Below are 17844 nucleotides of genomic sequence, written 5' to 3'. Positions count from 1 at the left end.
TAACAACATTTTGTTAAAAACAAAAACAACAACGTTGAACTCATCTCTTGGACTGAGAACGGAGCCCTCTTACTTCTGCAAAAGAAGAGCAAAGAGTATGAAGCTTAGGGAAAACACTGACTGAGTGCTTACACTGTCTTTCTATATCTGTGCTATTAAACGTTTCCCGAAAAACCAGCAAAATAAAATGCACAGGATGCAGTGCTGTTTCCCAAATATAAAGCAAAACGCCTCAGGCAGTGTAGTGGCATAATATTAATTATGATGTTTAATATGTACCGGGGATTTCATGCGGCCAAAAGTCGTCACAAGCTGGACAGCGTGGCTCCACTCTTCCTTTGAAATATCTGGCAACGCACGGGTTGTGGATTTTTATTCCACAGGAGGGATTCTCACAAATCTGGCACTTTGGTTAAAGAGAAAAGAGCAACAAAGCATTACACACTGTACSTGTTTGAATTAGTTTTAAAGCTTTTTTTTTTTTTTCTTAAAGGAAGCTTGTGATTTATTTGGTATGTGTTTTTACTTCATGGAATGAATTGAATAAAACTAGGAACTGAACTGAATTAGGCTTTTATACACAGTCTGTCCAAAAAAAATCCCCCAAAATCCTCAATAGTGAAAGTCAAAGTATTTCCATAAGCATAATGTGAAGGGATTTGAAGAAATTGAGACTAAAATGTTGTATAGCTTTCAAAAAAACCACTAATAAAGATGGCGGAGCCACACCAAAACAGGAAAGAGAAACTGTCCAAACAGAGTACATTGTATTTCTGTTTTGAAATATTAAAAAAAAATTGTTTTGGGCAGGCAGTGTAGTGGTATAATATTAAAATTTATTTTAAATTACCTGAAAGGCGATGTTGTGACAGATGTGACACACTTTGACCTGGTCTTGATACATTGTGCGAATATACGGCTCCATCTCTATGATGCATCGAGTGGACAGAGTGTACTCCCCACGTCTCTAGGTTCAGAAATCAGCCACAGGTGAAACCAGACACACAGGACTGACCAGTCCGAAATACCAGTGTGCTTTATGGAACACTAATGAACAAACAGCATTATGAAGAAACCATACATATTGTGGAAAAACAGCTTAGATTAGGAGACGATCTCAAAGAACACCGATCAAGTCAACATCTTGAACTGGAAAGCCTACCAAGACATCAGCACATCAGCCTAAAACGACGGTTAGGTTGCTGTTTACATGAGCTCTTCATTACATCCGACAGATTTCAGGTTATTTTGCAAAGAAGAATGGTAAGGAAAAAAAAAACTAATTAAAAACCATGCATCCTGTACCAGAACGAAACAAGTTTCAGGCCAAAGCTTCAGCTGACTGAAACATAATTAAAGCTTGCATATGGGCAGGGGTGTGTACAGGGAATCTGCATATTTTAGCAAGTCGAGGCCAAGACTTTTTAATGCCAGCTTGAATTAAATTAAACAGAAAAATAAGCTATGATGATTGGGGAAATCTGCTCAAATGGACTGGCAGAAGAAGTGAGCAAGTGGCAAAAACAAATGTCATTCAGCCAACAGGTCATTCATTTGTACGTACCATGATGGATGCAATAGTCCAGCCAGCTAGTTAGCTAGCAGCTAGTTATCAATAGCCTCTAATCAAAATGCAATGTCTGCACGACTCAAAACCTTGACAGAAAATCCCATAAGAAAAAAAAAAAAACTACACACAAAACTGAATCATCTAGCTATGATAAAATTTATGACCTGTTATTAGTTTATTTAAGGCCCAACTTACATTTGTTCCAATGAATTTAAGACATTTCAAGGAGGCATGAACACCCTGTTGTTGCTAAATTGTTTAACGAACCAACCAAAGCAGAAAGACAGAGTGTTTTACCTCGCAAAGCCACTTGTCCTGCACCAGCCGAGTCAGAAGGTGCTCCGTTTCACTCTTCTTCAGTTTTTTAGAGGTCATGGTGTCGGTGCTGTTCAGAATGTCTGTGGAGGAGGCCGACCCGTTCTCAGAGCTAACAATTAGGTCCAGCTGGATTAGACGAGATTCACAATACATTTCTGGGTTTAAACAAAACCCCCAAAATAAGTTCAATTCTCACCCACCCAGTAAGCGGATGCTACATGATGTTTAAAAAATACTTTCAATACAAATGATATTCCATTTACATTTAGTTCCTTTATTTTAAACCTGGGAGCTAAAAGTGAGTAGACTTCTCTCACCGTTTTCCTGAACAGCTCCAGTTCGTTGTCGGCGTAATCTGACGTCATCCTGGTGATATCGGTTTCCGCCATGTTGACCTGCAGAGGATCATAGAGGTTGTGACATTTTCAATCTGATAAAACAAATCAAAACAGTGGCCTTTTACCAGCACATGTGTTTCTGAAGCAAAAAAGTACTGACCAAGGCATAGTACTGATGGCCATTTTCCTCAGACATGCCTTTTCTGATCTGCATGAACATGGGCTGCAGCCTGGAGTTGATGGCTTCAATAAACTCATCCAGTTTGTCAGGAATACACTGCACTGCAAAAATAAAAAAAAAAGTAAAATAAAAGAAATGAAAACTATTTTTTTCTGAGACTTAACTGTTTAATTCATGTTGTAAACAGATCAACTAATGTTAGATGTTACATTTCTACTTCTTTTCATCACATCATCTAAAAAACATTGCATAAATTTTCCTTTTGGATCTCATTTAATATTTTCCGATTGGGGGCTGAAATTACAACAACACAGAATCCTCTTGATGTGAACATTTTTGGAGAAACGATGTTTCTTGTTACTTTTGGATCAGCACCTGCCTATAATTATTATTAATTTTTCTTTAACATAAGTAGAAAAGTTACTCACTCTTGTGTGTGTCACAGCAGTGCTGATAAAGTGCCCTTGCTTCTTGCTCGTCAGTGATGCCAACGGCCATCAGGGTCTGTAGAAACCTCCGGTGGCCGTCTCCCAGCAGTCTCGACATGTTTCCTGACAAACAGAGACGCCGTGATTATAGAAACTGCACATGTTCTGTTTTTACATTCAAGTGTCCAAATTTATTGTCACAAGCTGAATTTTAAAGCATGGCCCTCAATAATATAGCCTACCAAATATTGCATCTAAATGATTTATACTTATATAGTCATGGTGATTTAATACACTGTACCAACAATTTCCATTTTAAAATTGTCAGTGGAAATGTCACTCAAGCGGGCAGCACAAAATCATTGAAAGGGCAGGAAATGGACCCTGTGCTGCACTTTGGGTCAAACCCCTAGTTTGAACCAAATTCATGTGATATAAAGACCAAGTACCAAGCAAGACTAAATGTAATTGTTAATCTGTGGAAGGACTTGAATTTGAAGGATTTTACGTTCAAAGACACTCTGCAGTCAAGCTGCCAGAGCTTGAACTGTTTTACAGAGCTAAGTGACACCAAAAGGAGAAATCTTCATTTGGGTGTGTAAATCTGGAAGTGACATACCCCAAAAAGACTTGTATGTGTAATTGTTGTGAAACACATTTAGACAAGTACTTTATATCAGGTTAAGCAATAAATTAGCTACGATATCCACTGATAAGTGTACTTCTGGCATTAAAAAGCATGGAAAAGGTTTAAAACCTCGACCAACTCAGCAATTCTGTGCAGAGGTTTTGTACTTGTGACGAAAGGATCACTAAACTATTGTAAATTATGAAGCGTGGGCAAAATCCTTTTAAATGTATTTTCGGAAGCATTACTGAATCACAGGAGTGATCAAGTTGTTGACCCACAACTTATCAGTAAACAATACTAAGAAAAAACGTTACATTTGGTCCATTGGATTCCGTTAAGTAAAAACAAGAACGACAGTTAGAAACGTTTACTTTCACATTCGGCGCCATAGTGATGCTAGGTTGTTTGATTTTGCTAACTAAATGCTGCGCCGCCTGTTCAAACTGTATTATTTCTTTTTTTTTTTCCTTCTTCATAATTTAAGCTGAAAATAAGAAGTTCACCTGATTCGCTTCCAGTACAGTGCGCCTTCCGTGTTGTCTTCCTGAAGATTTGGAGGCGTTGTGAAGAATTAGCGCCGCCTGCTGGTCGGGGGCGTCACGTCGCTGCAGCACACGGGTTTGTGTCAAAATCGCTGAACGTCATTGACAAATACTGGGAATTTCTCCATTCTAAACATTTCTCAACATTACATTAAAACAGAGCACCAACCAGACTTATTCTAAAGGCTTTATTACTCTAACAAATTAAATAAGAACATATGATACAAGGTGTCTGAGTCTCTGATTATAATATAGCCTATTATTAACATTTAAATACAGTATTCGATGCCATTAAGCTTTTTTTCCCGCAACATATTTTTTCCCCTAATATTCCCCCAACATTGTCCCATTTCTTTTTCATTTTTTTTTCCATGTAGCATTCAAGTTCAAAAGATGTCAGGAAACAGCTTAGGTGTCATTACTGTGCAAGTAAGAAGAAAAAAAAAAAAAAAGATCATCAGTGTGTTTGCAGTGAAAGAGATGACTCAGCTACGGTAGTGCCGAAGTAATATTGTGGCTAAATTATCCACGTGACAACAAGTACTCTTTAGTAAAGTTTACTAATGCTCAAAAATGAGAAATCTTTACAGATATTTAATACACAGATGGTGTACAGTATTTTATCTCCTCTTTAACTCAATGATTTTTGGGTTATTCTGTGACTCAATATTGAATAATCAATGTCAATGCAAACACACCGACAATCTTAGGGTTCACTTTCAGAATAAAATCAAATCCTTTCACAAAGAAATTCTAGTTTTACAGTTTTCCTATAAAAAGCAGGAGTCAAATGTCAACCCTGCCTTTTTTTAAATCTGAATTTAGCCTGGTTAACTTAGCAACCAGGAGTTGTAAAAGTTTTTGGGGATAGCACAGCATCTCTGTGAAAGAAGAAGTGAAACCACTGAGGACAAAACCATATAACCAGAGTATAAATACTGATGTTTGACTTGCTCAATATTTTCCTGGTGATGTTACCTTACACTTATTACGTTTGTTGATAAATGTGCCAAGCCTTTGTACTTTCTTCAAAAAGTGTTCACACCAAACAATCTGATACTATGTGGGCGTCCCCTGCTGAAAAATAAAAGTGGAATAAGTCCCAGAACAAAACTCTATTTCATCACTGTCAAACAACTGGAAAGCTCAAACAAAACTATCCACAACGTGTTCGGGCGTTTCCGTGGCGTCAGCACGTTTTCCACGTGAGTGACGCTCATCCTCCAAAGTTTCATCGTCACCAACGTCTTGCTAGTTGTCCGTCATTGACTTGGTGTGCTTTCAGCGCCTGTAAAGTTTTTGATGCGTTCGTTTTCTGTTGGCAGCAGTCGGCTGAGAGGAAAAAAACACAAAAAAAAAAAAAAAAAAACACCAATCCTGGAAGACCAAAAAATACGATGTCAGGAGCTGAATGAGAAGATTGTGAAAATCAAGGTTTTTTTTTGCTTGTTGCAAAACTGTCAGCTGAGAACTACAAAGTTTCACTTTATCAGAAAGCAGATGACTGACGTTGTACCTTGTGTTTTAGTGACTGGGAGGGAAATGACCATGTGTGTTTATAGACTGTTGCAACTTCTCCTCTTTGGCCCTTCTGCTGTGGCAAAGCTAAAGACAGAAAAACATCAAGCATGATTTTCTCTTTATGTGAAATTTTACTGTTTTATTTCAAAATGTCACACTTAACTTTCCAGAATACTTTACTGTAATGTCTGTTTTTTCTTTTAAATCATCATGGTACAAAAACTTTTTATTTAAAAGCAAGAATTTCAACCCCAATACTCTTTGGTGTACCAATTGCTAATTAATGAATATTTTTCTCAATTAGAAACTACAATATTGATAGTAAAGACAAAACAGACATGTATCCAGTGGTGGGCAGTCTTGCATTCATCTGTCAATGCGCTAATAGCAAAGCAAATTTTTCATTTAGCTCTTTAATGCCAAATTTGAAATGTTTACTACATTTTTCAAAGTTTTGTTTTTAATATAAACTTAATTTAGCTCCTGCTAAATTAATTTTTGTAGATAAATTCTTAAGTTGCACATTAGCAGAACTAATATTTATGATTCGTGCTTTAGTGTTAACGCAGGTAACTTTTTAGCTAGCAGTGCCCACCGCTTCATTTATCCAGTCATGTTGTTTTCCATTATTAATATCTAGAACTGGAAAACTAACACACTATAGGAAAACTTGAGAGAAAAACAATTAATGCCAAACATGATAAACCAAACCACCACGTTTCTTCTCTCACCGTTCTCTTCTCCATGAAACTAGCTAAGAATTCATCGATATCAATGCGTCCCTCTAGAAAGTTTTCAGCCGTCTCCTCCGACTCCTCCTCTGCCTGGTGGGCTGCGACTTTTAGCCGAGCCTGCAGAGTGCTCAAACTGCAACTCTGGTGAGGGTAAAACGGTGTAAATTAAACAGGATAATCTCCAAATGTTTTTGTCAATTCATCATTTATCGTGGCAAAAAGAATATTCCTGAAATGTCACACAAGTTTGTGTTATATAGAATTGGACGTGCAAAGAAAAACAATAAATCATCAACACAAATGCCTGGTATTTCTTTGAAATAAAAGCCTGGCGTGAAGAGTGAAGCGATTTACCTCACTGAGTTCATGCTGTCTCTGCATCTTTGTCTCAAAGGCTAACTTCATCTGAGTCAGCTGTTCATACTGTGCGAAAAACAGCGGACAGAAAGCACAACGTGAGCAGCTGGACAAGTGACAAGCGTGAAAGGAAGCAGGAGCCGGAGGCTGACCTTGTAAAGCATCTCTTGTCTTTTTCCCTCCAGCTGTGGCTCCATGTGGAGGTTCTTTTCTGCAAGAAACAAGATTTACAGGTTTTGTTTTTAATGTAAAACCTGTAAACTCCGCAACAATCTCTTCACAAAGACTGACAGAAGAGGAACTCACTGGCCATCTCCACTATGCTGTTGACCAGATCCTCTTTGTCACCCGTGACTTGTTTGAGCTGCGGCAAACTCACAAAGAACTCCAGCAGGACGTCCTCGTTTTCAGACATGTCTGACAACTGAGTCAGACTTTTGGGGAAGGAGGGAAGACAACTTAAGTTCACAATGGCTTGAATTGTTTACATAAAAAAATGTAAATAGTAAATTTGATATTCTTTACGTTTTGTCACATAGTTCAGGAAAAGACTCTGGAATCTCAGGCATCTTGTAAATGTGTCCATTCAGTCCCACCTGGAAGAGAAAGAAGCAGTTTAGCTGCCTTACTTTCTTATTTTACTCCCATTTGTCTTTTGCTTTAACATTATTTTTGCGTGAATACTGTGCTTTTTGACAGTGTTTTTGCGTAAAAATCACAAACTTTTAAGAGTTGTACTTTGAATGTAAGCAAAAGACAAACACAAACTGCAATCATTGCTTTGTAATCATTACTCTGTAATGATTACAAAGCAATGATTACTTTGTAATCGTTTTTCGGCCAGAAAATAATGGCAGATAATTTTCTGCCATTGTGAAATGACAGAAAATAATCTCAATCGACAAAAAAAAAAAACCCTGAAAAATGTTTTGCCACAAAGAGCCATAATGTAAATTAGAATCAGCTTTTTCTCTGTGATAATCACCTATGGTCCATCGCCAAGAGACGACGACAACATGTGCTACAATAGCGAAAACATTTTCCCAACACCGCTTATGTGTCTGGCTGGTGCCATAGAGACCAACCAGAAAATCCAGAGTCAGAGCAGCGTCTAATTTGCCTGATCTGCGAGGAAACAATAAAAATAGCATAGCTTCTACATGGATGTGCTGCTAAAGCATCAGCTGCAGAGGGATGAGGGATAATCAACCGTTCAAAGGTTTCAAAGGACATTTTTGTAATACTAATTATTTGACTAAAATAACTTACTTACTTTAAACACTCTAAGCTTCATAATCAGTGTACCTGCGAGTCTCCGGTTGGTACGGGGAGCGGCAGCTCGGTTATCAGTCCGTACGGGGCTGGAGCTCGYGGGAGGCCGTGAGCGATGTCGACCGTCGAATGAGGCATGGGGGCCTGAGACGGAGCCACACCAGAAGCAGGCGGCGGTGTCTGGTTGGGACCCACATGACGGGGCCCATAATGGAAACCCTGGGAGGGGTAAGGAGCGATGCCCGATGGCTTGTACATACTGCAGCAAAACATGAGGGAGAACATAAGTAAATGCACCTTGAGATATGCGTAGGACGTCAAAAGAAAGGCTACTGACGCTCTATGCCAATACCAAACTAATATCAGAGCTGCTCCACCCGTTTCTTGGATAAAATCAGTATGGAAAATACTTTGTGGAAATGCAGAGAAATCCAAGACAGCGTGACACTCACTATGGGAAGCCTGCAGGACCTGCAGACATTAAGACGGGTGGACTTTTCCAGAACTCGTCGAGTAGACTCTGGATGACTTTACCCAGATCTGAGTGCATACCGAACTGTAACATACGCAACAAGACAAAAATGAAGTCAGACTTTTACAACAACAACAAAAAAAAAGGAAAAAAAAACTCTTATTGGTGCCTCTAATCAGAGTAACAGATAAAAGTAAATTAAGATAGAAAATGATTTAATCCGTATTCCAAAATGGCGTTATGATGTGACTGGGGTGATGAAAAGGTTGACTGAGGGTAAAGAAAACAGTCATCCTCTCCGTCGCACTGAGTGGTTATTGGTGGAAACCACCTTCCTTTAACTTTCATTTCAGTTTCAGTTGTAGTCAGATGATAGACTTTATTACAGTGGCTACAGTGAGCAGCGTCATGGCGCTCCTACAGCGATGCTTCCACTATGTACTTACTGAGTTCATGATAGGGTTATAATAGTTCGGGGTTTTTCAATACAGTTTACTTTTATTTTGTTGTGACTTTGTGGTTTTTTTAATTCAGTTTTTATTAGTTTTTCGAGAGGATTTGCAAGTTTTCATTAGTTAGTATCATTAGTTAAACATTGTTTAGTTTCAGTTTAGTTTGTATTAATTATAGTGGTATTTTTAGTTTTTTCAGATTTTGGTTAAATTTTATAATTAGAATTCAAAAAGGTCAAAGTATTGCATTATGGTTACTCATACATGACTGAGTAATGGACACTTAAAAGAATACACTATTTTCACAAAATGTATTCAATTATTGTTGAAGAACCAACTAAATCCATCGTTTCCTCCCAACTTTTGCTGTCACCATTTTGTGGACTAGCAAGATGATTAAGGACTGCCGTAATTTGCCGACAGCTGATATAAACAGCTTATGTGAAAAATAAACAACAAAAAATCACTTTCACATCAGTTTGAAAGACTGATAGTACATTAATAAACACAAAAATGAATGGGATTACAGCTATAATTCCAGAATGTTGTAGTTAGTTTCATAAATGTATATTATAGTTCCATCAATTACCTTGTTTTTATTAATTTCAGTTAAAAATGTTTTCTCAATTTCAGTGTTTATCATTTTGTTCATTTTAGTCAACTATAAAAACTTTGGTTCACAATAATGTTTTAAATCCATATTTTCAGAATAATGGTCATTTTTAGGATTGGTCAGATTGACCTGTAGTCTGGCTTTTAGTAAAAACTCACAATCCCATTTTGAATACAGCATCTGGAATGCTTAAATCCATACGTCAAAGATGTTCTTAGCTGGTTTATTCTGCTAATGCGAGCAAACACACTGTTTTATGAGAGGCAGATACTTGCATTAGTGATGAGGGGGCTGGTGATCATCGTGCCATTATTGCTGTCTATTAAATGATGACCAACAGGGGGGAAGACGCTAACCACCGGCTTCTCCTGAGGGAACTGAGGAGGCAGCAAACTGTGGGAGAAACACCAAGCAGAATTGGTATTACAGACACTGAATTAGTGGGATCCAAACAAGTAAAAGTAATATTTGAAATATTGTTTATCATGCATTTCAAATATTTAAAAAAAAAAAGGGAATAACCAGGAAGAATAACCCGATAATGTTTACATGAACCTGGTTCAGTAAGTTTCATACTGGAACTGTTCGTTTGGAAGAGGCTAAAAATCAGAAAACTTTTTATATCATCGATTTATTTTCTAGTACCTTGTTAAGAAATCATTGTTGATGTACAAAGTGGAAAGTTGCCAGTTACAGAAAAAAACTAAATGAGTGGGTAAACATCCTAAACCACAAATATAAGTCTAAAGATATACTCACATGTTAACAGTAATGGTGGAGTTGTTGACTGTAAATGGTATTCTGTACTCGACATCTTTCTGGATTTCTGCAAGGCTGTAAGGGGGAGGGGGAAAAGTTGTACTAAAAATGCACTAAAATCAGAGCAATGAATCATTGTGAATGACAGGTTTACAAAAAACATCATCTTACCTGCCAAATTTAACTGATTAAAATACGTTTGAACGGTTACATAAAAGAGAAAATGTGCTTGGATGGATGATAGTTTTGGATTCCATAGAAAATAAAGAAATTATAAAACATTTATGGATTGAAACATCTATTGAGAGCATCACAATACATGCCATCGGTATATGTAGACAGACAGTGGTGTAAGTTCTTCATTTTGGAAATATTTAGCATGTAACCCAGGATCATATTGAGGACTATATATAGACTCTTTAAAGCTACACCACTTTATAAGCATCTTAATATATACTGAGTCCAGAATTTTTCAGAATGTATTTATAATGCCCTGAACATTTCAATCAAAACTGTAATTTTACTGTCTATCATGGAAGTAACTGACTAATCAAAAACATGATGTGGAATAAAAACCGAGGGAAAAAAAACTGTAGTTAGTGGCTGTCCTAAAAAAAACAAAAATAAAACATTTCATTAGTTTGCAAATAAGTCAAATGAGAGAGTCCAATCACATGGACTATAATTTAAATACTTGGGTTTTGCTTTTTTTATTTTTTTTATTTATGTAATCTCATTTACGACACATATTTGGGCAACTAAAACCCATCAGGTCAGGATGGTAAATTGTCATTTGTAAGTATATTAACAATTTTCTACTACCACCCGAAGAGAAAAAAATTAATCTGCCACAGCCGTGCTACTACTCCTAGTAAACAAAAGCTAATACTTTAATCTCCAGCAGTAACAAGCTCATCCTGAAACTACATGCGTGACAAACTCAGGAGTGATCACAGGACATGGCCAGCCGGCCACAACTTGTACAATCTGACCAAAATAAGACGCTGGAACTGTCACGGATGGATTAAATTAGCTTCACAGCTAACACAGTGAATGGCAGCTTCCTACTTTAGGACTAGCTGCTCTGTAACTACGCTGGTGGTGACGTTCCTTAATAATCGGGAGTAGTAAATTACTGTGACAGAGTTCAATAAACTGTCCAAGCAATAGTTTTAAATATGAAGTATTTTAAGCAGAGAGCTCCGTTTACAGTATGTACTTCTGATATTACATAGTCAGAAGGTTAGCTAGGCTAACACAAACAGTTTTGAGTGTCGTATAAAATTACCCACGTCGGCAAAGGGGTTCTTATTACCGGGAGAAATATTTTCAATTTAAACATTGTTATTAAGAAGCTCTTGTCCAGCGCGACAGCTGGGTTCCGGGTGACCGAACATCGATGACGTTACCTGGGGTGAGCGGCTTTCAGCGACTCGATCTGCCGCTGTCTCTGTTGCTGTAGGCTGTTGAGAGGAGGGATAGGTCCGGAGCCTTTAGACGACGTGAAAAACCAGCTCATTCTCCCCGGGAGAAACAACCGACTGAACTTCGCGACAGAGTGTAAAAGGCCGACGAATTAATAGATGAAGGAGAGAGTGGGCATTAGAGGCAAACGGCGTGGAGATTTGTGTTGCTAACCCCTGTTAGCTGGCTAACCAAACACTCCCGTTTCCTCTCTTCACAAAATATAATTCGCATTGACGTTACAAAGACATATCATGTGTTACAGAATAATAAAAATGTCAGCTCTTTTCTGTTTTTGAAGGCCCGTGCGCTGTTTTCGACCTGTCATTAATATAACTGAAAGAAAATATGGAGACAACAGCCCAACTAATAACAGCTTGGCCAACTTATTTACCTATGACGATACGTAGCGTGCGTAAAACGCAACTTCCTGTTTCTGTCATATTCCAAAATAATAGCTTGGATTTAAAACAAACAAAAAAAATCACATCAGCCTTACAAAATACATTGAAAGCCAAGATTTAAAAATATATATATTTAAAATAAATGTACATAATACAAATACAGTGAAATATTTTAAGCTAAACATCAATGTGAAGTGCCTTGCATTAGCGTTTGAGCTTTTTCACATTTTGTCACATTAAAACGAAGCACTTCTTTTTAAATAATGCGTACCTGTTGTTTATTCAAGCTTGTTCTACTCATTGATAAGATTTTTTGCAAACGATATTATACTATGCTCACCTCACATTCATCTTTGTTGGTGTGTTAAATACAATCACAATAAAATACATTAAAATTTGATTGGAACATGACAAATTATGAGAAAGCCCAAAAGGAATACACCTGCAGATTACTGTAAAGCACAGTTATATATATGTATAAAAACAGCGGGATAGCACATAACTGCTTTCATTACTGTATGTATCATGAGGCTCATTTGTTAGATTAAAAGTATAGTTTGAAAATAACCTCAGGTGTTAAACATACTTTTCATTAAGCCCACATTTCTGTTTTAAAATGTTTTTTTATTAGAAATCTTACTAAGTTGAAAATCGTCATATTTAAGCAAATAAAGATGTGAAAACATTCGTCTGTGTGGATTTAAGCTTTATAATGTGAAACACTGAGTGAATAGAGTTACTGAAATACATTACCTTCTCAATAATATTCTCATTTATTCATTGTGACTTTACGCTGATCTAACTATAAATGGCATTATCATTGCTTATATAGCCCATTTTCTTATATAGCCCATTTAAAAACAATACAAGATGACAGAAGTTCTTCACCATTTTACCAACAACCATAAAATAGCAAATGAAAAAAATAAAAAACAGTAATAAAAATAAATAAAAGTCGGAGGAGGTAAGACCTCTAAGAACTATTTAGAGTGTCCTTCTCAATAACTCAAAGTTCATTGGCTGGCAAGGGAACTTAATTCGGTACAGGACATTCCTCAAGGGTTTTATTCTTCTTCTATTTAGTGATAAACCTGTGGTTAATCCTGTGGTTAATCCTGTCCTCTTTCCAGCTTAGGCCAGGAAACATTTCCATCTTCACAGTTTCTTTCTTTAAAGCACCATTTTATCTAACCACGTGTCTTTCTAGGATAGAGGAGGAGATGGAACAGCTACTACCAACTTTTAACGTCTTTTTATACAGAACAAAATGGCATCATTTGGGAAGTTGTGTACAAAATGTACCCTTCTCCTAAACTATTCGTAGTTGTTGAGATCTCGGGCTTTCTTTTAGGAACTGATACGGATTAAGGTGGTTCACAGAGCCATCCGTGCCTCAAACATGAGTTTGGTTGTCCGTCCTTCAGGATCACAGTGACATCTCCAGTATGGCTGTGATTGGGACCAGCTGGAAGAAACCTGGCAAATTTCTATGTTTATGTCTAAGAGACCATTCAACAGGCCATTTTACGTTATTCTTGTATTTTTTTTACTATCATCAGCACATTCAGAGAGAGCTTGAAATGAGTTGTCATTACAGTGATTATGTATAGAACTCTTTCTTCGTTGCTAATACATTTTTTTTGCCATTCAAACACTCAAAGAACTTCTATACAGGAGCAAAGCTCACCCAGACGTACTACCAACCTGGGGTTGGTGCCTTGTCAGTCAGTCTCTCCAGTTACCTCATCTAGATCTTAGTTGACTTGTGGATTTGAGAAATGAGCACTTAAATGGTCTCGTTAAGCCATAACGATGAGAAGTGATGATCCCTCGTGAGCACGGAGAAACCTGAACATGATGTTCAATGACGAAGCGATTGTGGTTGAGTGATAGCAAAGTGATTAAAAACAAATGACTAATATCAGGTGTTGACGTTAAATCTTCGTTAACCTTTTTAATAAAGGTCTAAGAAAAGTGAAAACCCTGAGTCAGGTGGACTCTACACAGCGAGTAATAAAATTCTCATTTACYGTCATAAATAAGCGCAAATATTTCCAAATTAGTACCTCAAACACTTTGATTTTTACACCTTGTTTTTCACACTTTGATTTTTATTGCAAAAAGTCACAAAAAGAATCACAAAATCCAGGAGGGACTGAAAAGATATTCAATAATATTTCATTTTAACAGTTTGTGAACAGGTTTTATCAGTGCATTCTGGCACAACTGGCCCTTTAAGAGCCTTCATGATCTTGATTTGGCCCAAAATGAAAATGAGTTTGACACCCCTGATCTAAGCAATTATTTTCAGCATGATCAGCAGCACCACCCTAAGTGTTGAAGCATCTGATCTGGCAGCTGGGCAGTCTAAGGATCTGAGCAGAACCTACTGATCTGGTAACTATCCAATCAGTAGCTGATTGACAATTGCTCACTTAAATTTAGGTGGTGAACTTAAATTTGGGGATTTTGACAACGCTGTGTTTAAATTTCAACAGTAAGAATTTGTTGTATTGGGACTAGATGTACAGATTTATTTATTTTCCTTTTAACAAAAATGAAAACCACTCTGACCATATTCCCTTCCTCATTACTCCACAGGGAAGTAAAGAACGATCATCAAAGATAGAAAACGTATGAAATGAATCATTATTCTCTATCCGCTTCACGCTCAGAGGGGAATATCACGACTCTTCATCGTGGTTAGCGAGACCATACAAATTAGAATCACATTTCTCAAGTCAAAAACTATAGAAATGATCCCTGAAAGTATAGTCTTAACAAATAATTGAAACAACACAGGATGTCATTTCCTGGTCACCCAGTCTCAGTCAGGGTGTCCTGATGTCCCGCAGCATACGGGACAATTTGGCACGTCCGGAAAAGTCGCATGGAACAATCAAAATTGTAACGTTATGAAAAAGCTACGTGATGAAGAACCACCGCTGAAAAATGACACATCAACAGTTTTTAGTTGTCTTAGCACATAAATGTCTATTTGTATGTCTAATAAGTCACATATTAAATTCAAGCATTATTCTTTAAGTATTGTAAGGCAGCTTTTATTAGGATTTTCCTCTGTAATTTATGCTTAATGGCAAACAGCAGAGTTTAAMATCTTAGATCTGCAATACATGTCATTAATTTGATGAGAATTTTTTTTTTCTGTCTGAATTGGTGTGAAATACTTTTTATTTGGTTAAATCCAATGTCACATTTGAATATTATTTACTGTCAACAATATGTTACATTTCCTTCACACTGAAAAACAAACCGTTCATATTCTCTTCCACATCACACTGTTACACGCAAAATTTTCAAAAAGAAAMATTATCTAAAAATCATGTACCTCACTATTTAAAAATAAAACTCTTGAACAGTACTTTCAATACAAACTAGTGACGTGGTTCACGAGAAATCTGTTTTTCTTAACGGCTCTTTACCATGAAAGACAGGACTCGAATCTCTGTAAGAGTTGTTCCACTTTGTGTATGACTTTTCTTCCTTATATATTTTATATACATATATATTCTATATATTTATATATTCTATATACAGCATTTTCTCTGTGAGAACATACTGCAGTTTTTTTACTTAATGTAAACAGAGTCAACATTTTATTGTAAACTTCATCCATGAAAATGTATTTATCTTAATATGAAACCGTTTGTACTTAGAAAATTTGTGTTTTTAAAATTAGTTCCTCTAATTAGCTAAAAAAAACAGAACTGAAGACTTGATCACAGTGGCTACAGCTAAAACAATATTGATTTAATCACTGCAAACCTTCACTTTCTTATAMTTTTTCTTTRACAGCAAGGATAACCACTCTGACCATATTCCCTTCCTCATTACTCCACAAGGAAGTAAAGAACGATCATCAATGATAGAAAACGTATGAAATKAATCATTATTCTCYATCCGCTTCACGCTCAGAAGGGAAWATCACGACTCTTCATCGTGGTTAGCGAGACCATACAAATTAGAATCACATTTCTCAAGTCAAAAACTATAGAAATGATCCCTGAAAGTATAGTCTTAACAAACAACAGGRACGACAGAGTATATGAGTTCCGGTACCCTCGCTCTCAGAAATGGTGCAATGACATTATGACAAACAACACGGCGAGTAAATAGTAATGAGTTTACTCTGATGAAACAGCAGAGCGCCGACGTTTAAAATGTTTCCAAACAAGGTTTTTAAGTTATATTCTGATTCCTAAATACCCAGAATGCATTGAGGGTGCTCTGACGTCTCCTTCAGAATGACCCTCGTGTACATGAGCCGGTTTATTTCCTAAACAGTACTTTAACACATTGACGAATCACTGCAGTGACATAGAGTCAAGGGGTGCTCAATACGACAAATAAATAATTGTATTATTGAGTGTCGACACAGTTCCGTAAATTGAATAAACACGATGCGGTACGACCTTTAATATTCCGGACACAACACGGTACAAYAAAAAGCGTTCCGCTCACTAGACTAATCAAATATTTAAGGACACTTGGCTATACTGCATAGTTTACTGACTCCTACTGATAAGAGATACACAACAAAAGAAAATAATCAAATTCCAATTAAAAAACKTTGTTTTGACTCAATATTAAATCTGTCATAAGTCTAGCACATTTACCCGCAGGGAGACTATTATTGCACACGGGGGCAGCATTTCACACTTCACAGCCAAGCTCCACACGTTTTACTTTTAGTGCTCAATAGAGAATGATTATGTTACAAATATAACCAGTTTTATTAAACAATTTGTGATTTGAAAACATTTAATTTCTTGTGAGGACACAAAAACTGACCCTATCACGCAAACACGACATGATATAAAGCAAAGCCATTTATGTATTTTAATTTTATATCCAGTTAAAACTTGCTAGGACTAGATAAGCTAAATCTATTGCTAGCTTAATCGTCATTTCCAAATACTGCATAAATCCCTCTACTTCAGGTCTTTCATTTTATTTAGAGCCGTAAACTTRCCAACGTGGTCCTCCTCTGTAGTTTTMTTTTTCTTTTTGGAACATCCATCCATCCATTTTCTTGACACCCTTGTCCCTCAATGGGGTCGGGAGGGGTGCTGGTGCCGATCTCCAGCTAACGTTCCGGGCGAGAGGCGGGATACACCCTGGACAGGTTGCCAGTCTGTCGCACTTTTTGGAACATGTAAAGTTATTTATTTATTTAAAAAAAAAAAAAAAAAAAAAAACTTCGGCCGTTACAGAGCAATCAATGAAACCCCTTTCTCTGCGCATGCCCAGTAAACACCCCGTTCTCTTAAAAAATTTCATGCGTGAAAATGAATTCACTAAAATACATGAATCCGACAAATATACGGCTATTGCGGTGTGAGAATTATCATCATTCTCTTAATTACATTTTTTATAGCTTTACAAGAAATATATAAAACAAGAAGAAAAAAACATTGCAATGGTGAAATAACCTCTCCATAAATTTGCCTTTTTCTTCTGTTTTTTAAAGGATATTTTTCAGATGCAATGGACTCTTTGCACCTCAGCTTCCGCGTTCGGGGGAAAGCGGCTCGATTGTTTCCGATCCAATAAAAATATCATTTTACACTAGGTGCTTGCAGGGCTGGGCCAAGGTTTGGACATCGATCCGAAGCCCCAACAAGTAAGCTGGAGAAAGGTTTTAAGATGTACGCCTCGTTATACATTCACTGACACAAAGGTGAGTTTTACTTAAACTTTGTGGCTAACATTAACCTTAGCTTATGCTAGTAGGCAATATTCTCTGACATTATTCTTGTAAAAATGT

The 17844-nt window shown here is 36.9% G+C and overlaps 2 protein-coding genes across 3 annotated transcripts; both read right to left on the bottom strand.

Moving 5' to 3' along the window:
• On the bottom strand, nt 1-4077 carry nsmce1 (NSE1 homolog, SMC5-SMC6 complex component). The gene is made up of 8 exons (XM_008413089.1): nt 3970-4077; nt 2836-2958; nt 2387-2508; nt 2206-2283; nt 1868-2014; nt 851-967; nt 280-406; nt 1-75 (listed from the first exon to the last, which is right to left on the bottom strand). The coding sequence occupies exons 2-8, from the start codon at nt 2951-2953 to the stop codon at nt 41-43; spliced, it is 744 nt and encodes a 247-aa protein (XP_008411311.1). The 5' UTR covers nt 2954-2958; nt 3970-4077; the 3' UTR covers nt 1-40.
• Nucleotides 4078-4181: 104 nt separating this feature from the next.
• On the bottom strand, nt 4182-12083 carry vps37a (VPS37A subunit of ESCRT-I). 2 transcript variants are annotated; one of them, XM_008413201.2, is made up of 13 exons: nt 11827-12083; nt 11598-11746; nt 10189-10263; nt 9705-9822; nt 8345-8448; nt 7926-8151; nt 7146-7216; nt 6927-7054; nt 6773-6831; nt 6618-6686; nt 6261-6404; nt 5525-5613; nt 4182-5385 (listed from the first exon to the last, which is right to left on the bottom strand). In XM_008413201.2, exons 1-12 carry the CDS (start codon nt 11884-11886, stop codon nt 5533-5535), a joined length of 1284 nt encoding a protein of 427 aa, XP_008411423.1. In that variant the 5' UTR covers nt 11887-12083; the 3' UTR covers nt 4182-5385; nt 5525-5532. The 2 variants fall into 2 exon arrangements, with proteins under 2 accessions (XP_008411423.1, XP_008411505.1); XM_008413283.2 differs by having other exon boundaries at nt 11598-12082.
• Between the last annotated feature and the right edge of the window lie 5761 nt (nt 12084-17844).

This window comes from Poecilia reticulata, linkage group LG1 (genome assembly GCF_000633615.1).
Source record: "Poecilia reticulata strain Guanapo linkage group LG1, Guppy_female_1.0+MT, whole genome shotgun sequence".
In the NCBI taxonomy this organism is placed as follows: Eukaryota; Metazoa; Chordata; class Actinopteri; order Cyprinodontiformes; family Poeciliidae; genus Poecilia; species Poecilia reticulata.
The sequence above is the reverse complement of the archived record's forward strand: the minus strand, read 5'-3'. Positions and strand labels throughout refer to the sequence as shown.